The sequence below is a fragment of the Leopardus geoffroyi genome, chromosome B1 (assembly GCF_018350155.1).
Source record: "Leopardus geoffroyi isolate Oge1 chromosome B1, O.geoffroyi_Oge1_pat1.0, whole genome shotgun sequence".
NCBI lineage: Eukaryota > Metazoa > Chordata > Mammalia > Carnivora > Felidae > Leopardus > Leopardus geoffroyi.
This window is the reverse complement of record NC_059327.1, coordinates 62,740,694-62,763,316: the sequence shown is the minus strand read 5'-3', so window position 1 is coordinate 62,763,316 and position 22,623 is coordinate 62,740,694. Positions and strand designations below refer to the sequence as shown.

General features: G+C 36.7%; 1 protein-coding gene across 4 annotated transcripts in view; it reads left to right on the top strand.

Annotated features, from left to right (window-relative positions):
- KLHL2 (kelch like family member 2) overlaps nt 1–19,799 on the top strand; it is a 119,392-nt gene extending 99,593 nt beyond the window's left edge. For 2 of the 4 annotated variants that reach the window (XM_045463785.1, XM_045463807.1), the window contains 7 exons: nt 5,665–5,782; nt 10,994–11,191; nt 11,824–11,925; nt 13,221–13,349; nt 13,964–14,104; nt 17,380–17,523; nt 18,680–19,799. In XM_045463785.1, the coding sequence (XP_045319741.1) occupies nt 5,665–5,782; nt 10,994–11,191; nt 11,824–11,925; nt 13,221–13,349; nt 13,964–14,104; nt 17,380–17,523; nt 18,680–18,708 (861 nt within the window). In that variant the 3' untranslated portion in view covers nt 18,709–19,799. The remainder of the gene's footprint in view (nt 1–5,664; nt 5,783–10,993; nt 11,192–11,823; nt 11,926–13,220; nt 13,350–13,963; nt 14,105–17,379; nt 17,524–18,679) is intronic. The other 2 variants (XM_045463800.1, XM_045463793.1) reach the window with 2 other exon arrangements.
- The last annotated feature ends 2,824 nt before the right edge of the window (nt 19,800–22,623 follow it).

Here is a 22,623-nt window from a genome sequence, read left to right as displayed (position 1 = left end):
CAGCACTTTATGTGTCATTTTGTGTAGGGTCTAATCAGAATGCTTAGTGTAATGCTTTTGTTTATGTATTTTTTAGCTCTTGTATGCATTTGGGGCAATGATCGATTGAGAAATAAGAATCTGTTACCCATTGTTTTTTTTATATATCATCTTTAGTTACCACTCTATCCTTTCCATTAAATTATGTCTTTTAAATTCTTTCACTTAATGTTTTTTAGTGTTTTTTTCAAGCTTTATTTTTGGAATCTACATTTTTAATTGCTTCACATCTTTATCGATACTGTTTTTCTGTTCTGCCCAGTGTTAACATCAGTTCTCAATTTAGAACCAACTATGTATTTTGCCAGTATGCTATTTACTCCTTTTTCTAGATCATTAGTAAACATTTTAATCTAGAATGAACCTCAGCACTCTCCCTGGTGATACCTTGCTAGAAATACCCACTCACTGACATAGCCCATTTGCAGAAAATTTCAGTCCATATGATTATGTTTATTATCTAAACAGAGATAATTTATCTCAGCCAAAAATAAGTAATTTGGCCTGTAATGTCCAGTGAGATTCAGGATCAAATAGACTCAAATTTGGCATGATTTTTTTTTTTTTTTTTTAACATCCCTCTGTGTGTTACTTATCATTTTGTCGTCTCCTAGAGGTTTGGATGCTTTTCTCAAAATATTCTAAATTTTTACTCAGAACTATTATCACTTAGAAGGTATTTACAAGGCATTCACTTCCTACCCTGTTTTGAGAATTGGTATTTGCCGTTTTTAAATTTTCTGATCTCTCCTCAGTTCTCCAAGATTTTTCAAAAATAATTGTAAGTGGCTCAGTAAGTACATTAGCTAGTTCCCTTAACATCTTAGTATGCATGCCATCTGGGTCTGCTGATTTTATAAATGTTTACATTTTCCAAATACCCTTTTACCTGCTTTTATAAATAGCCATCTTTATAAATCTTCATCACTTCATATTTGTCCATATTATTTGGTGTCAGTTTTTGTTCTTAAAAAAAATTATAATAAGCGTTCATAGTCTTAGCCCATTTAAATTACTATTTTATGCTGGTTTTGTCAGCTTCCTTCTGGTTTGTTTTATCTTTAATACTTTTTTAAACATTTCATATTTGTATATCCCCTCTTCTGGCATCTTTAGCACTGCTATCTTTATCCTGCAAAGACCTTTAGAGTGAAAACTAACTCTCTTCTAATTTCTGGAATAAACATGTCACTTTTGGAAACTTTCTAAAGAGTTCTTGGTAAAATCTTATCGGGTATTTTATTTTCTGTTTTGTAGAGTTGTGATTATCTGTTCAGTTTATATTGTTTCTGGGCTTTTCTGGCTATGGCTTTGGAATGGCCCTTCCAATCTATTATACTTTTGGATTTCTCAATTCTTTAGCTTTTTTTGTGTGTGTGTGGTTGGTATACCATCCATGAAGGTTCTGTTTCATTCTGCTTTCTCAGGTGGCTAGGGAGGAGGGGCAGCAGACATGGCAAATGGTAGTGAACTCCACTGTTGCTTTGACCTTGCATTTGCATGATCCCTTTTCAAAATTTACTTATCTACATATATTTTTGAAAAAGTGCTTATGTTGGATGCTCTTTCAGCGTTTTCAAGTGGTTATATTCAAGATTAATTCTGAGTAGGTAAGAATGAAGCAAAGATTGATTTCTCATGCCTACATATTTCATAGTAATGATAAGTAAAATCAGACAAAATGCGGTAGTGGTTCTAAGGAAACTTTTGTAATGTTTTGGCAATATGTCTACCATGACAGTGACTTAGTACTTTTTATATTAGGCTCTGATATATACATACAAATTTGCATGAATGATTCTTTTTATATCTCAGACATTAGTTTTGCATCTCCAGTAAACAGTATTGGGATTTTGTAAGGCACTCTTGCCTTTGGACATCATAGTGACAAACTATGTTTGTTTGCTACTATACTTTGTGGCTTCTTTTTCACTTTGGAATCTGTTTTTTTTAACAAATGCTATCATTAGTTCTGTGTATCTATTTTTCTGTATTTTACCCAGCATATGTGTTGAGATTTCCAACTGGAAAATTATGAAACTGGAGTTTTCAGGAGGCAATTTCTAACTAATACTTAATAGGTGAAGAAAAAAAATGAAGTTTAACCGATCTACATTTTAGGATGGTCACTTGAATTTTTTTAACTCCCTACCCCTTGTCTTCCTTAAATATGTCACATTTAATTTTTCCATACCAAAAGTGTTCCCAGTTTTCTATTTCTTTACAGTAGCATAATTAGTTTGGTGTTTCTCAAATGATATCAAATGTCTTTTACAAATAACTGGAGTGTTAGAGTCATGAGCACCTCTTTTGATGGTTAGTAGCATAGTGGTTATTAGTGCAGTCTCTTGATGTCATACAAATATCCTTGCTCTCTTGTGTTCCCATTATACATTCTTTGTCCCTGTTCTCTCTGATTCCTGGAGTCCTAAATCCTCACCCCATTTTACTTGGGTGAGTACAGAACAGATAACACTAGCATTCTCTGTACTCAGTAGTACATTTTCTCTTCCATTCTTATTTTGATACGCAAAAGTGAACTACTGCATGGAAAACATGAGATTCAAAGTTTAAGAATCATGAAATCTAATAAACCCATATTGTTTCTCAAGGTTTTTTAAAAAAATATTCCCTTTGGAAATTTTTTTTTTCTTTTAATGCTTTTTAATGTGGCTGCTAGAAAATTTACAATGATATGCACATTATATATATCACATTTCTATTGAACAGTGGTAGAATAGCTAGAGGTTTGTAAATAATAATAATAATAAACTTTTTATTCTTTTTTTTACATTTTCTTAAATGTTTGATTTATTAAATAATTGCCAATAAACTTCATAAGTTAATCTTCCTTAAATATTTCAACTCTTATTATAAAAATAATGGAATCCCCCTAAATGATTTAGAATAGACTTAAAAAATTAGCCTGGTTAATTTTTTTGAACATGTCAAACACCTTAATAAGTAAGCAAAGCATAGAGAAGTACAATGTTTTCAAAATGTATAACTATACTTAGACTTAATCTTGTTCTAGAACATTAACAACATGTGCTTGATTTATTTCCTATATATATCTATATCTATCTATCTATAGATAGATCGATAGTAGGTATAATTTATTGTCAAATTGGTTTCCATACAACACCCAGTGCTCATCCCAACAGGTGCCCTCCTCAATGCCCATCACCCACTTTCCCCTCTCCCCCACCCCCCATCAACCCCTCAGTTCTCAATATTTAAAGTCTCTTATGGTTTGCCTCCTTTCCTCTCTGTAACTTTTTTTTTTACTCCCTTTCCCTCCCCTCTGGTCTTCTGTTAAGTTTCTCAGGATCCACATATGAGTGAAAACATATGGTATCTGTCTTTCTCTGCTTGACTTATTTCACTTAGCATAATACTCTCCAGTTCCATCCCCTTTGCTACAAATGGGCAGATTTCGTTCTTTCTCCTTGCCAAGTAGTATTCCATTGTATATATAAACCACATCTTCTTTACCCATTTGTCAGTTGATGGACATTTAGGCTCTTTCCATAATTTGGCTATTGTTGAAAGTGCTGCTATAAACATTGGGGTACAAGTGCCCCTATGCATCAGCACTCCTGTATCCCTTGGGTCAATTCCTGGCAGTGCTATTGCTGGGTCATAGGGTAGATCTATTTTTAATTTTCTGAGGAACCTCCACAGTTTTCCAGAGCGGCTGCACCAGTTTGCATTCCCACCAACAGTGTAAGAGGGTTCCCGTTTCCCCACATCCTCGCCAGCATCTATAGTCTCCTGATTTGTTCATTTTAGCCACTCTGACCTGTGTGAGGTGGTATCTGAGTGTGGTTTTGCTTTGTATTTCCCTGATGAGGAGCGACGTTGAGCATCTTTTCATGTGTCTGTTGGCCATCTGAATGTCTTCTTTAGAGAAGTGTCTATTCACGTCTTCTGCCCATTTCTTCACTGGATTATGTTTTTCAGGTGTGGAGATTTTTTTAGATTGATCTTTATCAGAGATGTTAACTAAGCCTCTTAGCTATTGCCTAACTACCAGACAGTGTTTAGAAGTTTAAATTCTGATTGATCTTATACAAACACCTGGATATGGTGTTGATCTTTCTGTCTATTCTACCTCTATGATTTTACAACCTTGCCTTCTTCCCTGTTCTTTCCTCTTCCGTAATATGTGGAGAGAATATCGTGGATTTTCTTTGTTAATTCTTCCTTTTATTTATTTACATCAACATTAGAAAAATGACACATCTGAAGAAAATCGTGTAATTGGTCTATGCTCAGTCTTCTTTTTAAAACCTTTAAAATTCCTTAAACTCTCCAGTTAATAAAATAGGATTCTTTTTGGAAACTTGGGATTTACTCTAAGGAATCCTGTTTTCTGTGCACCTGTCTTTCTGTAGTTCTAAGTACAGGTAGGTCATAGTCAAGGTTGCAAACCTCCCCTCTTTGTATGTATGAATCATTCCACTTTCTGTTTGTTTTGATTTTTTTATTTCCTTTGAACATCTATTTTCTCCTATCATCATTTCAACTTTCCCCTAAGGTCCTTGCCATTCTTTAAAGTTTTCCATATGTGACATCATTAACTTTTATGTTCTTCTGATTTGACAGCTGTGTTTCCATTGTTGCCAAAAAGTGCCCCTTTGTACTCAGTAAAAGACAAACACAGTGACTGCAAAATTCCATCTGTCTCTCAAGGTTCCACTCCCTCCAGGAAGCTTTCATTAAATTATGGCAACATTCCATTTTCTGATCAGCAGTAGTGACTAATGTCTATACTAATCGTATACCTTTTTGGTCATAAATAAATGTATATTGTTCTTGAATTACTTCATGGGTCTTTTCTCCTTAGTGAGATCTATAAGCTCTTGGGAGGTAGAGACTATGTCTTATATTTCTTATGTGTATAACACCTAGCTTAGTTCTGGACAAGTATAGATAGATGACAGGCACTTAGTAAATAGTTGTTGGATTCAGTTGAAATGAAGAAATTTGTAGACCTTGTTTATTCTCAGCACTAGGTTATTGTACATTCATTCATTATGATTTCTAGCATCTCCATTATTTGTGTGGCATCTCTATTTGAGATACAGGAATGTGTGCTCTCTTGTGAACTCCCAATTCAATTATTCCCCCTTTTTCAATAGGTTTTTTTTCCCCTACCTTCTTCCATGTTTCTTTTAATACCTTACCATCCTTTTCATCTCACCTACCCACTAACGTAAATTTCACTTCTATCTGTACTCCTGGATTGTGGAGATCTAATCCCTGGTCGTTACAAAGCCAGGGTTTAGTTTATAGCAAGCCCTATGACGTACTGCAGCCTTGCCAGTGCTGACTGCCTGCTGTTTTTTGGCTTTAATTCTGCTTTTGCTTGAAGGATCAGAAACTTATTTTAGTTTCTGAAATCCTTATTTTTGACTAAATGTGCTAGATAATAGAATTGTAGTTCTAACATGTGCCCCCTTTGTTGATGTTTATTAAGTGTTGATTAGGTGGTTGTTTTTCCCCAGCTCACCCCACCATCTTCATCCTAACACTCTCCACATCAATGTCTTTGTAAGACATTTTAAATCCCCCCAAAATGCAATAGTTGTTTATTTAAATGCTTACATTTCTGCCCTCCAGCTGATGGTGGTAGTTGGGGGCCAAGCACCAAAGGCTATCCGAAGTGTGGAATGCTATGACTTTAAAGAAGAGCGATGGCACCAAGTAGCAGAATTGCCTTCCAGGCGATGTAGGGCAGGTAAGCATGATGCATTATGGTCATTTCTCTACTGCTGTGTCATTGGGAGCTTCTCTCTGAGGTCCTGTTTTATTAATTAGAATAAAGAGAGAATCCCAAGCAGGCTCCAGGCTGTCAGCACAGAGCCTGATGTGGGGCTCAAACCCACGAACTATGAGATCATGACCTGACCCGAAATCAAGAGTTGGAGGCTTAGCCAACTGAGTCAATCAGGTGCCCCAAAATAGACGTGTCTTTAATGTCCCAAGACATTATTGGGAACAGCCACTCAGTCTTCATCTTTACATACCTTTCTGATTCTCTAATATAAAGCAGCATAGCTTAGCAATTTGGTCGATATTTTCCTAGTTACCTTTGCTGAAGTGCTGAAAAATAATTTTTTAGAGTGGGACCGTTAGTTCTAAGAGACTCCTGACTTAGCCATAATCCACAGTAAGTTGCCTACTTCCAAGCATGCACTTCATAAACATTTGTTGAAATAGACCTTATTTAGCCAAAACTGCAGTCAGAATAGGCAGTTGTAAACTCTCAGGATTCTTCCTGGGACTCAAATTTGGATCCGTAATTCATAGCTTCCATAGCAAAATGGAAGGCAGTACTTGAGCAGTATTTCTTGGTGATTGTTACCTGTCAGCATAGAGTTACTTCATTCTTTAAGAGCTGTTTAGTATTTTTGGGGGGGGGGGCGGTCTGGATGTAGTGTAATTTTTGCGAATTTTTAATTGAACATTAAAAATTGTTTTTAAATTTACATTATAACAATGCCAGAATGAATTCCTTATATATACATTATTATGTACACGTGCCAGTATATTTTAGTGGGGTGTAAAACTCTAGAACTGTAATGACTGATTCAAAGGGTATCCTAAGAGGAACTACCAATTATTACTACTAATAGTAAAATATGAAGGTGTCAATTTCCCTACATTCCTAACAACATCTTGTGATTAAATGTTTAGAGTTTTGCTAGTCTGGTAGGTGAAAAATGTTACCTTACTTTATACTTCTTTTATTATGAGGAAAGTTAAACATCTTTCTGAATTGTCAGTTTATGATTTTTGCCATTTCTTATTATATTATTTTATTGATTTGACAGATATATGGTAAGGAAAGTATCATTTTTGTCTGTCACATGTGTGAATATTTGTGTTAATCTTTGTTGATTTTACCTTTGTTATTTTTGCCACGTAAAATTTTTGCCATTTTTTTTGTTTATTTATTTTGAGAAAGAGTGTGTGTGCGTGTGAACAAGCAGGGGGATGGCAGAGAGAGAGGGAGAGCAAGAATCCCAAACAGGCTTCATGTTGTCAGCGCAGAGCCCAAGTGGGACTCAATCCCACAAATTGTGAGATCATGACCTGAGCAGAAATCAGGAGTTAGACGCTCAATTGATTGAGCCACCCAAGCTCCCCAAATTTTTGCCTTTTTATGAAGTCCTGTACATCAGAGTTTTGCCTTTGGACTTAAGGATTTATTTCTTGTGTAGAAAATCCTTACTGTAAAACTGTGTGTGTATGTACATACACATGTTTTTTATTTTTTTTAAGTTAAAAAAATTATTTACTTCTGTGTTGAAATAATTTTACACTTACAGAAGAGTTACAAAGATGCTACAAAGAGCTCTGATATATTTATTCCTTAATATTATTATCTTACACAACTGTGATACAATTATCAAAACTAAGAAATTAGTGTTGGTACATTACTGTTAACTAAACTACAGACTTCGTATTTTATGAGTTTTTTCATTAATGTCCTTATTCTGTTTCAGGATCCCACATTGTATTTAATTGTCATATTTTCTTAGTCTCCTCTGACCTCTGTGATAGTCCTTTGTAATAGTTCCATAGTCTTTCCATATTTTTCATGCCCTTGATTCTTTGGAAGAGTACTTGGTCAGGTATTCTGAAGAATGTCTCTCAGTTTTGGGTGTGATGTTTTCTCATGATTAGATGGAGTATTTCTGGTGGTAGTAACTTCAATCACTTGGTTAAGGTGGTACCTGTTAGGTTTCTTCCCTAAAACAAAATTATATTCTAAAATATGAATTTTTCTAGTACTTTCAGAGTTTTGTTTTTTATATTCATATCAAAAACATCTAGACTTTATTTTGATATAAGAAGTAAGATGTAGAGTTTGTTTTTTTAATGGTATCCCGTTGTCCAAAGACTTCTAATGGCTAACCTAGCTGTTTCTACTCATTTGAAGTGCTGCCCTTATCATATACTAAATTTCTACATTTACTTGGTTTTATTCTAAATATCGTGTTCCGTTGATTTGTCTTGCCAATTTATGCATCAAAACAGAGCAGTTGTTATAATTACTGTGGTTTATAATTTAATATGTGATGGGACTGGTGATGGGACTCCTGTCTTCTTTCTTCAGATTTTAATTTTTTTATTTATTAAAATTTTTGTAATGTTTTTATTTATTTTTGAGAGAGAGAAACAGCATGAGCGGGGGAGGGACAGAGGGAGACATAGAAATCGAAGCAGGCTCCAGGCCCTGAGCTGTCAGCACAGAGCCTGACGCAGTGCTCGAGCTCATAAAGCGTGAGATCATGACTTGAGCCGAAGTCGGACACTTAACTGAGCCACCCAAGTGCCCCTCTTTAGTAGATTTTTAACATTTTCTTCATATGCTTCTACATGTTTCTTGGCAAATTTATTCGTAGGTATTTTATCTTTATTGTTACTGTTGGAGTCTTCTGTGATACTTATAACTGGTTTCTTACTTCATATCTGATTCCTTATTCAGTTTCCTTTTTATTGCACCATAAGTCATTAGCCTGGGTCCATTCCAAAGTTTACTGTTCATGAGTAAATTTTACTTTCATTGTGTCCCCATGAAGGTACAGTGTGCTTCTCTACCCACTTTAGATTAGTGTTGATGCCCTTTAACTGTGGAATTATGGCCAAATTACTCAAACGTCTGGGTGCTTTGCTTCCCTATAACTGTGAAGAATATCAGTTCTTTTATATATTTTTTTAAGTTTATTTATTTTGAGAGAGAGCACGCAAGCAAGTGCACAAGTGGGAGACAGAGGGAGGGAGGGAGGGAGGGATGGAGGAAGGGAGGGAGAGAGAGAGAGAGGGAGAGAGAGAAAATCCCAAGCAGGCTCTGCAGTCAGTGCAGAGCCCGGCGTGGGGCTCTAACTCATGAATTCCAAGATCACAACCTGAGCCAAAGTCAGACACTTAACCAGCTGAGCCACCCAGGTGCCCCAAGTATCAATTCTTTTAGTTCACCCACCTCTCCCCCAGAGTGTTTGAACTCATATATTGAGTCATTTATACTCTGCCACTTGGTAAGCATATTATACTGTCTCCAAGAAATGATAGATTTTTGTTTTGTTTGTAGAGAAAAGAAAACATTGAAATGGACCAAATTTCCACAGTGAACATTCCCCAGTGCTCCTTATGAATTGGGATATAGGGCATTTTCACGGTGAAATATATTGCCTGCAGTGTTCACTGCTCACTGCCTCTCCCCCCACCCTCCCAGGAGATCTACCACATTTTCTGCTACTGAGGGCACTCAGGAATCCAGGGGTTACTCTCTAGCCTTTGTTAGTCCCCTGCCTACTTAAATTGTCCACTGCCTACAGCTCTCCTCAAACTCTGAAGATTTACCAGAAACTAGCTTGAGTTTTCATTTCCTGATTGAAGCAGGGACTGGGAAGTCATTCCTTTCTCTGACAGGGAGCTGCCAACATGGGCAGCTTCATTTGAACAGTAGGAGTCTTCATGCCATATGAAGGACTACACATCCCTAAATATTTTGGGAGCTGGGGATGAAGCATCAGAGGGTAAAACAGTCGGGGGTAGTGATGTATGCTTGCCTGACACCATCATAGGAAACACTGAGCTGGTCAACACAGAGCTGGTGATTCCTGTTCTCCCGGCTGGATTCAGAGAACTGTGAGGCACAATGCCTGCCTTCATCTGAGCAGTGACATAAACACTACAGAATTTAAAAATAAAACTTTGAACAATTTAAAGTGATGATAATGCAGGTTCAGTAAGATTTATTAACCTCAAATGCGCTGTATAGAGTATTATTTGCTCTAGGGGTTCAGGAGCTAGAGGTAATTTCTTCAGGCTCAAGTGGTTCGAGGAAGGCCTCCTAGAGAATGTGGAACTTTCAGTAGGACTTTAAACTTGAAGAAAGCACAGTGGATGGTGAGAGGGGCTTCTCAGATCAGGAGAAGCACAGGAGAAAGCTTAGAAAAGTGAAAAGGTGGTTGAGATCCAGAGGCTAGCAATTTGGCTTCTCCATCCAGGGATTCCCTAACCTCTCTTTAGCCCAGGGTCAGCGAACTTCTTTGGGACCAGAGAGTGAGTATTTTAGGCTCTGGGGGTTATATGGTTTTTGTCACAACTCATGTGCCACTATCATGTGAAAGTAGTCATAGATACTACATTAATGAATGGGTGGCGCTGTGTAAGACTTATGAATGCAGAAATTTGAATTTCATGTAATTTTTTACGTGTCACAAAATTTTCTTTTGGTGGTTTTTCAGCCATTAAAAAAATGTAAGGGCACCTAGGTGGCTCAGTCGGTTAAGTATCCGACTCTTGGTTTCATCTCAGGTCATGATCTCACGGTTGGTGAGTTCAAGTCCCTCATCAGGTTCTACGCTGACAGTGCAGAGCCTGCTTGGGATTCTCTGTCTCTGCCCCTTTCGTGTGTGTCTCTTTCTTTCAAAATAAATACGTAAATTTAAAACAATGTAAAACCCCTTCCCAGCTCATAGGTTCTACAAAAAATAATCAGCCTGCAGGCTGTAATTTACTGTCCCCTGATTTATCTCACTGTGATAAACCAGAAGTATATTGTGCAAATTAAGATACACATATAAAGTAGAAGATCCAAAATTGAGAGCCATGGGAGCTGTATACAAGTGGTTAGCAAACTTCTTGGCTCAGTATTTAAGTCTATAAGTAAATATTTGAAAAAGTCAAGAGTCAGAATAATATGTCAGCCCATACCATTGGATTTTTTAATAATCTTAGAAAGGAGGAAAATTTATTGGTTAGATACTCTTGCTAATGAGTAGAATTCTATGCAGTCAGCATTCTCCTAAGAGTAGCTTATATTCTGACAACAGCTATAGACTTACTGGAATGCAGCCTTTAGATAGTATGGTAGTCTATCTATGGTATGAGTATGGTTGCATACTCATCGTTAACTGCTGGATTTCTCTTGCAGGGATGGTCTACATGGCTGGGCTCGTTTTTGCTGTTGGTGGCTTTAATGGCTCCTTAAGAGTCCGCACTGTAGATTCCTATGACCCCGTGAAAGATCAGTGGACCAGTGTTGCTAACATGCGAGACCGCAGAAGCACTTTGGGGGCTGCTGTATTAAATGGATTGTTATATGCTGTGGGAGGCTTTGATGGCAGTACAGGTAACTTCCTTTTCATCTTTTCTACATTGCATTAGAATTAACACAACAATCACATTTAGGGAATGAATTGGGGCAAAATTAGACATTGAGTGTTTTAACGGGTATTTATAAAGATAAGTTTAAAAACTCCCATCAAGAATTCTTTTAGGGGCACCTGGGTGGCTGAGGTGGTTAAGCATTCAACTCTTAATTTTGGCCCAGGTCATGATCTCACAGTTCATGAGATCTGTGCTGATAGTGCACAGAGTCTGCTTGGAATTCTCTTTCTGCCCCTTCCCCTGCTTGCACTCGTTCTCTCTCTCTCTCTCTCAAAATAAATAAATGTTAAAAGAACTCTTTTAAATAGTGTAAGAATACTAAGTATATAAATTTTCTTCCTTATGGATCACTGTCAGTCCTCTTACTACATTTAAAAAGCTAGTAAGTGTGAGTAGCATGGTTAGGAGCCCTGGGGAAGAGAGGCTATGCCTATTTATTATGTAATTGACATGTTTACCTTCCACCATTTTCCTCTTTTAATTTTAGCCCAATTTAACATACCTAAAGTATTTTTCCCTAATAATATATATAAAAGAAAAATCACCTCACTTTTTTTTAGAGGAGAAAATGAAGAGCATTGTGCTTTATTATAGGTTTATCATCTGTGGAGGCATATAATATAAAGTCTAATGAGTGGTTTCACGTGGCTCCCATGAACACAAGGAGGAGCAGCGTGGGTGTCGGTGTTGTTGGAGGTGGGTGCTGACTGTTCTTTTAGGTGAACATTTCCAGGCACATATGGCTTCTGGATTGCTAGCAGTGATTCTTCTAGTAATCCAAACACCAGTTTTCTAAATGAGCAAGCAAATGATCATTTAAAAAAGGAAAGGAGTAGCCATCGTAAAATTTTATTTATTTTTTTAGTTTGTCTATATAAAGTAACCTATGTAAAGCCCTTGTTTCCCCCTCACCTCCTTCTCTCCCTCTGTCCTCTTCTTTGCCCCTTTCTCTCTCTCTCTCTCTCTCTCTCTCTCTCTCCCTCCCCCTCTCTCTCTGTGTGTCTGTATGTTTGTACCTTACATAAAACTGTTAACTGATCTTAATACAATTATTTGGGGAACAAATCAAATGACATAAGTGCAAAATTTTAATTCTAGAGAAAGGCTATTTCACATTTAAGAGGATGTATTGCCACAGTTATTTATTTATATTCTACTTTGTTTACCAACAGAGCTTAAGTAGGCTATAAGTATTATTTTTTGGTGTGCTTTTTATTTTATTTGCTTGGGCAGATTTGTGGGTTCTCACTCCCTCCCTGCTATGGGTATAATTCTTTGCACTGAGTTTTTTTTTGAAAAGCTTTCTTGCGATATAATTCACATACCAAACAATTCAGCCATTTAAAGTGTTCAATTCAATGTACGTCCATCACCACAATTCATTTTAGAACATTTTTAACCCAAGAAGCAGTCCACTCCCCTTAACTGTCATCCCCATTCTCCCTAGACCTCGGCAGCCACTACTCTACTTTCTGTCTCTGGATAAGTTTCCCATTTTTGGAAATGTCATATTAATGAAGTCATATAGTATGTGTTCTTTTGTGACTGGCTTCTTTGATTTAGCATAAAGTTTTCAAGGTTCATCTATGCTATAACATTTACTAGTACTTCATTTCTTTTTATTGCCAAATAATATTCTATTGCATATTGGTACTAATTCTTGATTTAACTGTTTTTTCCCAAGTTACTAAGGTTACTATATTCTGTTTTCCAGGATGTTGTTCACTTACCAAATAATGTTATCCAAATATGTAGTGAGTTTTATGTTTCTGTTTTATAGTCAGATTTATTGATGGAAATGTTAAATTAATACCATCACGTATAGATCTTCATAATGCAGTTTGGTAACTCTACTGTCACCATTAGGCAAGATCTTCATAATTTATAAAAATGAGTAACAAAAGGGAAACTGCTACTGTGGAGGAAAATACTTTATGACTTGAAAAAATGGCTTTTTATGAATTTGGCTTTCTTTGTGATTCCTTGTTTAGGTTTGCTCTATGCTGTAGGGGGGTATGATGGAGCGTCACGTCAGTGTCTTAGCACAGTCGAATGCTATAATGCTACCACAAATGAGTGGACCTATATAGCAGAAATGAGCACCAGACGGAGTGGAGCCGGTACGTAGGAAACTCATTTAGCAATTGAAGTATGAAAATGATGGAAAAGAGTTAACAAGTGAAATGATTCATTAGCATCTCTTTATACCATCAGAAAATATACATACTGATTTTAATGCCACTGTCAAATGTCTTTTGAATTATGCAGGTAGTGGTAGTAGGTGTACTTAAATATCACTGTAAAATTTGTAAGTGCTATATTAAAGGCTTCTTCTGTGTTTCATTTAATTATTTATATTGTTTGGCATTCCTTTTAGTTTTTGTTTTGAGTGCTTATTGAACTCAATAATCAAGTCTCTTCATATCCTTTTCTTACAAATTTTGTGCTTTAATACTGGTTTGCTTACACCATGAAAGTTGATTTCAAGAGATCATGTTAAAGGACTTGCCTCTCTGTGTTTCACGTACATATTATTTTTATTCTATTTGACATCCCTCTTTTAGAATAATAGTTCTTATTGGGATACTCATTTGTCAATTCTGTTCATTTCTATTTCTTAGATTATATGCTTTAATATTGATTTACTTTTACAAGTCATTTGTAGAAACCCCAATATGTTCTAAATTTCTTGTCCCTTTTACTCTGCTCTAGTTTGGTTCTTTGTGTTTTATAGGTGTTGGTGTGTTAAACAATTTACTGTATGCTGTAGGGGGTCATGATGGTCCTTTAGTACGAAAAAGTGTTGAAGTGTATGATCCCACCACCAATACATGGAGGCAGGTTGCAGATATGAACATGTGCAGAAGAAATGCAGGTATCTGTCTAGCTTACAGTTATGAAATGTATATTGATTTGTATTCAGAGTCTTACTAGTATTGCTGTATATTTATTCTTTTAGTGATTTGGGTTTTCTTTTTTTTTTTTTTTTTTAATTTTTTTTTTTTTTAACGTTTATTTATTTTTGAGACAGAGGGAGACAGAGCATGAACGGGGGAGGGGCAGAGAGAGAGGGAGACACAGAACCGGAAGCAGGCTCCAGGCTCCGAGCCATCAGCCCAGAGCCCGACGTGGGGCTCGAACTCACGGACCGCGAGATCGTGACCTGAGCTGAAGTCGGACGCTTAACCGACTGAGCCACCCAGGCGCCCCAGTGATTTGGGTTTTCTAATAGATTGGTTCTTTAAAGACAGAAGCTTATGTAATAATTTTATATAGTGTATGCCTAGCTTAGTGGCTACTTTTTGGTGACTAAATGAGAGGAAGAGCCCTCTATATTTGATGCTTGAATTCATTCATTCTTAACCACAAACGTTTTTTATCGCATACCATGTATAATGTACTAGAGACTACAGTTCTCGATTTAGTCTGGTTGAGTAAATATTGGTACCAGGTTAAAAGCTAGTTGTTTACCTGAATCTGAAGCTTGAAGAAGCTAACCCTAATTTACTAGTTCTTGATTTCTAAAAATGGAAAAGCTAAAACAATAATAGCAACAAGTAATTTTAAGAAAACTGAGGTCTTCAAGATTAGGGAACTAACCTCTTAGAAAGAAGATCCATGAAAGGAAAATAGAAATGGAAACTAGATTCAGGATAGCTAGATTGTCTTTTTAGGAAATGCTCGTCTATTTGAAAATGCCATTATCTTCATGCCATTTTCCAGTCCAAAATAAGTTCCTCATGATTCTCAAACTCACTGTACACCACTGGATGATGTCGCAAGATGCACCCTCGATCCTGCCCAAAATGCTCCTCTGAATTTCTCTTTATTTTTACAAAAATTTCTATTCGGGACGCCTGGGTGGCTCAGTTGGTTAAGCGTCCAACTTTGGCTCAGGTCATGATCTTATTGTTCATTAGTTCGAGCCCCGCTTAGGGCTTACTGCTGTCAGCATGGAGCCAACTTCAGATCCTTTGTATTCCTCTTCCTCTCTCTGCCCCTCCCCATCGTGCACACAGGCACACACACACACTCTCTCTCAAAAATAAACATTAAAAAAAAATTTCTGGGGCGCCTGGGTGGCGCAGTCGGTTAAGCGTCCGACTTCAGCCAGGTCACGATCTCGCGGTCCGTGAGTTCGAGCCCCGCGTCAGGCTCTGGGCTGATGGCTCAGAGCCTGGAGCCTGTTTCCGATTCTGTGTCTCCCTCTCTCTCTGCCCCTCCCCCGTTCATGCTCTGTCTCTCTCTGTCCCAAAAATAAATAAACGTTGAAAAAAAAAAATTCTGTTTAATTCAACGTGATCATGAGGGGAGACAAAGTACGTGGGACTGCAAGGACTGTCCGTAACAGAACAGAATTTATAATTAATTCCACTTGACCTTTCCCCTCATCTAGTCAATTGTATTTGGTGAGGTACTAAAAAGCTCTCTGCTTTAGACAGTCCAGAACTATGGTAAGACCCACAAATTATTAAGTAGAATAAGTGCTTGACCCTGGTGTATACAAAGTTAGAAAAGCCACAGTAATACATTCATGTGCCTTGCTGGACTGGGAGATTTATTTGCATTTAGCTTTCATTATTTTCCTAAAGATTGGAATAGTCTGTGACTTTCTTCTCTACCTGTGTTTTATTGTTTTCAAATCAAAATTAGTTCATTTCTGCTAGTGAGAAGAATAAGGTAGTCATTTGTGTATGTAGAACTACCATCTTGCTCTTGCTTTTCAAGTGTTTGAGCTACGTTAAAATGGTATGAGTTTGCTCCCTGTCAAGAGACTAGAATAGTAACACAATTGAATTTGAGTAGAGAAGATCCATTCCATTTGCACAGAAAATACTATTGCTTGTCCACTTCTAAATGCTATATAGAGATTTGAACTCATTATTTTGTTATGTTAAAAATCTGCAGGCATCTGTTCATTATGTTAGAAAAACCATCTACAAAACTACGGAGACCAGTGTGTGGGCAGCATCCTCTGGATGTTTTAATGCCCTCCAAGTGCCAGTTTATTAATGGCTCTGAACCTTGTTTAAAATTCTTAAAAATATGCTTTTAAAATATACACTAAAATAAAGAGCTTTTAAAAGGTGTTCATCTTGGCATGCCTGGCTGGCTCAGTTGGTAGAGCATGCGACTCTTGATTTCGGGGTTGTAAGCTTGAACCCCATGCTGAGTGTAGAGATTACTTAAAAATAAAATCTTAAAAAAAGGTGTTTATCTTTTTAACTCAGCAATTTTCTTTGTAAAAATATGTATTTCGAAAATAGTTGCACAAGTATGCAAAAAAAGTATGCAAGAGGAATCCTTGTTCATTGCAACATCATGATAAGAGCAAAAATACCTGAAAATAACAATATCTAAAAGACAAATTATGGTATTATCATAGATGGAGTACTATGCAGCCATTATAAATTGCATAGATCTGTATTTATTAACTTAGGGAAGTGTCCAAGGTATATCATTTAGGAGTGGGTGAGTAATAAAGTAGCATGTGTAGTATGAGGAACTTTAAGATTAAAAAAAGAAGTATCTGAGTATATATGCATAGAAAAGAGTCTGCAAGAGTAGAGATCAGAATTTCACTGGTCATTATTCTAAGTAGTACAGAATTAGAGGTGATCTTTTTTTATATATGCTTTTCTAGGTATTTTGAATTTTTCCAAAAAAATGAGTTATTCTAGTAATAAATAATATTGTTCTCTCCTTTTACAGGAGATAAAATAGCTAACCATTCAGTATCATTTCAGAGTTCAAAATCATTTTTACCTTCTACCAATATATATTTTTTCTTTGGGGTTCCCTAAGAAGCTGACTTTGGGAAAGTTAACTGAACGTTTTGACCTTTAATTTTTCTTTAACAAAATAAGAATTAAAATCGTCTCTGACCCATAAAGTAAGGTTGTTGTTAAGACTAACTGAAATAGTGCCTGCATAAGCAGCTACTGCCTACATGGCATGAGTAGGAGCTCGGAAGTGGTGTTCATCTCTCAAATATAAGAGGAATTGTTTTCATGTTCACCATCTTCTCTTCTTGCCTCTTTTCAAGGAAATCAGTGTCTCTGGAACACCTCACCAAACACATATAGGGGTATTTATATTTCCCCAAAGTTTTAAAATTAATTGTTTTTTCTCTCCATAATTTTTTTAAAGGAGTTTGTGCAGTTAATGGTCTGTTATATGTAGTTGGAGGGGATGATGGTTCCTGTAACTTGGCATCAGTAGAATATTATAACCCAACGACTGATAAATGGACAGTTGTGTCATCTTGTATGAGCACAGGGAGAAGTTACGCAGGTAATAATTGTCTAATTGTCTTCTATTTGAATATGAGAAAGATTACATCATCTTGATTTTTATGTAAGAATGTTGTCAGAAGAATTTTCTCAAAGTATATTTCTTATTCTCAAAATAATTAATACTGGATGTATATATTCTAAAATAAGGCACTGGTATTCTTTTGTCATTCTACAGTCATTTGAATTCAGAATCCCAAACCTTTCCAGTGTAGAACAGTACAATAAAATTTAATATGGCTAAAATCTACATAGAGTGGAGTTCACTATGTGGCAAGTCTTTAATTACTCAGCTATCCAAGAAATATAACCACTAGAACATCTCCCCTGGCAGGGTGCCGTGTGATAGTACTACAGTAAGACAGTGGCATAATTTTTCTTACTTAAGCAAAACAGTGGTTGAATCATATAAAATACCATTTTTGGCCCATTCTCTTAGTAAGAGATTGGTAATAATAATAAATATAATGACGGGTCTTTAAAATTGTATGTTGCATATTATTCTGATGACAGATACGTATGTATATCACTCTAACTTCTAATATTCATTCTGATATTGACCCAATAGTGGAGAGAAAAGAAGTTTATACTAACTAACCATCACTGTTATTTAGGTATCATCCAAACACCTAATAGAGGAACTATATATAGTAGGATCCCAGAATAACATAGCTCAAAATTAGGCGGATTTTTTAAATAGCTTTATTGAGATATAATGGACATAAAATAAACAGCATATATTAAAAATGTAGAATTTTACTAGTTTCGACATGTGTATATACCCATGAACCCATCATCACAATCAAGATAATGAAAATATCCATCACCCCCAAAAGTCTCTTGTGTCCCTTTGAGTATTAGGTGGATTTTGACATTTCCTGAATAAAATTATTTTCCTTTAATTATAACTATAAAGAGCAAAAGGTTAGTTCTGGATTAAAATAGTCTGATGTGGTTCTGGTCCATAACTGGAACAGAGATTTAGCTGTCATTTAGATTAAAATGATAGTAGTATTAAATAAAGTTTAAGAAAGAGACCTTGAAACACCATGATTTGTTCAGTCCCTGATGTTTTTGTAGGAAAGAATCCACTGCTTTCTGAGAGGTACAGAATGCTGCCTGTGACTTCTGTTTTATTTCTTTGTGTCTTTGCTCAGGGGTCACAGTTATTGATAAACCACTATGAGCCTGAAGGGCATTGTTGGCATATTTATACTGGAGAGACAGGCTTCACCAAGTATTTCTGAAGTGACTCAGAGCCTAGCACTTCTCCACTTGTGGCTGCACTTTACGTCTCAGCAGAAGCTACGATCGGCTGCCCTGAGAGGCCTCAGACACTGAAGATTATTTTTGGTAGAAGCACCGCATAGGCTTTTTCTGCGATGAGCAGCAGCTGACTGAGTTTTAATAAGAATCCTGGACTGCAGTACTTACTCTGTAGTCTTTAGACAACAGTTGCTTTCTTAAAGACTAGTTCTTTACCAGCCTTGAATGACTATGGATTATTTTGTGAAGGAAGATAAAATAATGTGTGTTCTTGTAAAATTAAATTTTATCTTTATTCCTTCTCCTGAAAATCTGTATACACAGGAACTGAAAATCTTTGAACAGGTATTAAAATCTATGTAAGTATACAAACTAGGTGAGGGATAAAACTGTTTGCTTTTATAAAATACCTTTGATTACATGAGTATAATAAATTGTGTGCATATAATGTGTGTCTATATGCTTTCCTTTAAATATGTTTGAAAAGATGTTTGAAACTTGATTATACTATTTATAATTGGCACAGTACTTTGAATTATGCCAGTACTACATTGTAAAACAGAGTTGTATTTTTTGATATTTAACAATGCTTAACACTTTAAAATGCCACTTCTGAGGAATGAACATGGTGTAACACACTTGACTATGTGTGATGCCAAACTTTTTTAAATAAAATATAAATTATGCTTATTTATTATTTTCTTTAGTTTAATCTTGGTCATGTTTTGGTGTGTATTTTTAATTTTTTTCTTAAAGTAACTCTTTGGCATGAATATTACTGCAGGTTTTTGATGAATATAATGAATGTATGGAATTCAACTGAATTTGCATGGTCTTAAGAATTTTTTCTGTGTGTATAAATTTAGCTGCTATTAACAGAAGAGAGAACTTTCTGTGAGTAGCCATGTGCGTTGATCAAATACAATTTTTCTGAGATCTTCAATTAATCTCACTTTAAAATGACCAAAACATGTCTTTCTTGAATATCTTTGAATAAAAGTTTGTATATTATTTGTTTCACATTGTCCTTGATTTGTATCTATTTAATAGTTTCATATTAAGAAAGTTGCCTACTTCGTTTTTCTGTTCTTTTTTAAAGTTCGCATTTTCTGTAACTTCACAAATCAGTATTTTAAATTTGATGCCAAAGTAACCTATAAGGCAAGTCTGTTATCATTAACTGAGGTCCCTGAAAATTGTTATCCAAGAAAAAGTTACCTCAACCATCAGAGAAAAGTCTCCCAAGTATTGGTGAAATTTAAAGTTTTTATATTCCTCTGTCCCCTAATCTAAGCACAAGATAACAATAGAACAAAGAGCAATGGACCAAAAAGAAAAAAAAAATCTTCTCTAAAGTAACTGAGAAAGAAATTGTGATTTTGATACTAAATAAAAGGAATTGAAGGATTGGGAGTGGGGGAACAAGAAGGACAGCTGAGGTTGTGGACCCCTGACAGGGTGCAGAGGGGGAGGGAAGGAGACGGGAAGGGGAAGAGGGGAAGGACGAGTGGGGAGGGGAATGGGAAGGAGAAAGTGTGATGGGATATGGTGGCTGTGCCTCAGAAGAGGAATTTAAAAGGTTAGCATAGACAGAACGTTAGACAGAACAATGGATAACCAAGAGGAAAGAATTATACCTGTGATAAAATTTCCATTTAGTTTAATACAGAGTACTGAAATTTAAACAGAACCATATTTAATACTCACTTGAACTTCCAATTATAAATGGAAATATAAAGAACCTAATCAGAAAAAGAAAAAGCCTCTGCTTACCATATGAAAAAGTGAATTTCTGCATTAGTGTGGCTCCAAGCACATCCACTGTCAACGAACATGTTGAGGATCTAATGAACTTAGAGCACTATTAGCTGTTTCCCACAGTGGCATTAAGGAAAATGTGTGTCATTATCTTTCCTGATCGCTTCCAAACACTAATATTCTATGAAACTCTCTGTGCATTATTAGACTTATCTAAAAAATGTGTAAGCTTTTCTTAATGCAATCTATTAAGGTAACAAAGACTTAAATACTTAAAATGTCAAACACCACTTTGTCTTTACTTCCTTTGAAGCTTTAATAGCTATACTATAAAGTTGTTTGCCACGTTTTGTCAGTGGGTGGATTCATAACTGTTTTCAGAGGCTTTGGATGTACCCTGTTCCCCCATGCATAGAAGACATAGGCATAGAAGACCATTCCTGGTATGTTCTATTATTGTACAAAAAAGAGCAGAACTTAAGACAGGGAGGCATGTTAGAAATCCTGCCAGAGAAACAGCACCAGGTTTGAGCAGAGTTCAAGACTAGATTTGAGCATCTGCATTGGGAAGGAAATCTGCTTCCTGCTTTGTGTGGATCTCTGCTTTCTTGGCCAAATGCACTGGTGGCAAGGGTATGGTGGATGGGGTGCATACTGCTAGGAGTTCCTTTAGACTCTGGCATATGATTCCTGGTTTTTATTATCCTCTCTTAGAGCATGAGGTCCTGGGTATTCATAATCTTAGCTGCTGATGAGTTATAAGACTTTTTTTGTTTATTTTGAGAGAGACCGAGAGAGAAGGGGGAGGTGCAGAGAGAGTGGGAGAGAGTGGGAGGGTGTGAGAATTCCAAGCAGGCTCTGCACTGTCAGCACAGAGCCCCATCCCACGAACCATAAGATCATGACCTGAGCTGAAACCAAGAGCCAAATGCTCAACCGCCTGAGCCACCCAGGCACCCCGAGTTATGAGACTTATTTTATTAGAGACAAGGGTAGCATAATACACATTGATGTGCTATGCCTGCCTCTTGTTTCAGTTTGATCTTGAGCAAATTGGCCTCCTATTGGCTTGTATGGCTGCCAGTGCCTCAGTTGGAAGAGGAGGTTACAGGGGAGAGTGGAATCACACTTTGAATCAAGACTGGGGTTCCAACCCTGGCCTCATGACTCTAAAGAAGAAAAAGATGTGTACTGGAAAACCCATGGGCATAAGAATCAGAAGGTGGCTCTAAATTTATATCCCTCTCCAACAGCTGCTTGCTGTGACTTTGAACACATTACTTAACCTCTGTTATTTTGTCTTCTCTAAAATGGCAACAATAGTGCCTGTGTCACAAGGTTATTGTGGGATTTGAAAGAAATGATGTGTGTTATAATAAGCTTGAAATACAGAGGACCCTCGATAAATTACCGCCTTCGATGCTCTTCTCTGAACGTCCCATTTCTTCATTGTAGGGAAATAACTGAGTTGGCTGCCATATCTGTATTTTCTTTCAACCCTAAATGTCCAAGATTTAAAATAGTAATTTGGCCCCTCCAATACATACACCTGCTCTGATTTAGAAAATGTATCTACTATGGTAGATATGATCTGAAATGGTCAGTAAGCACGTTACTGAACACTTACTGTATTCCAGATACTTGTGCAAATGAGATGTAGGTATTATTACAATACTCATTTTACAGATGTACTAGATAAGACTTTGAGAAGTTACCCAAGAGCACACTGCTAATTGAGGAAGCCTGGTAACCTCAGCCAATAAGAGGGGGGATCTCTGGAGCTGGGCTGGACAAGCAAAGTAGTCCTAAATTAGGATGAGGGGCTGCGCTTTTGTACTGCGGCATCATCCAGTCACTGGACTCCGGTCCCATGGAAAGGGGGTGTGCCAGTGGGGAGAGGTGGCTGTCTTTGCCAACACTCAGAAGCTAAATGCCTGCTTCAGTCCTGAAGAGGGGGATTTGGGTGGTGCACCACAGCATCCATTCCAGGACACCATTCACCTGCCTGCACAGGCGTCCTACAGGGTTCTGACCACGAAAAGGGCAGATCCATTTGCTTTTCATTTGATTTGACCTC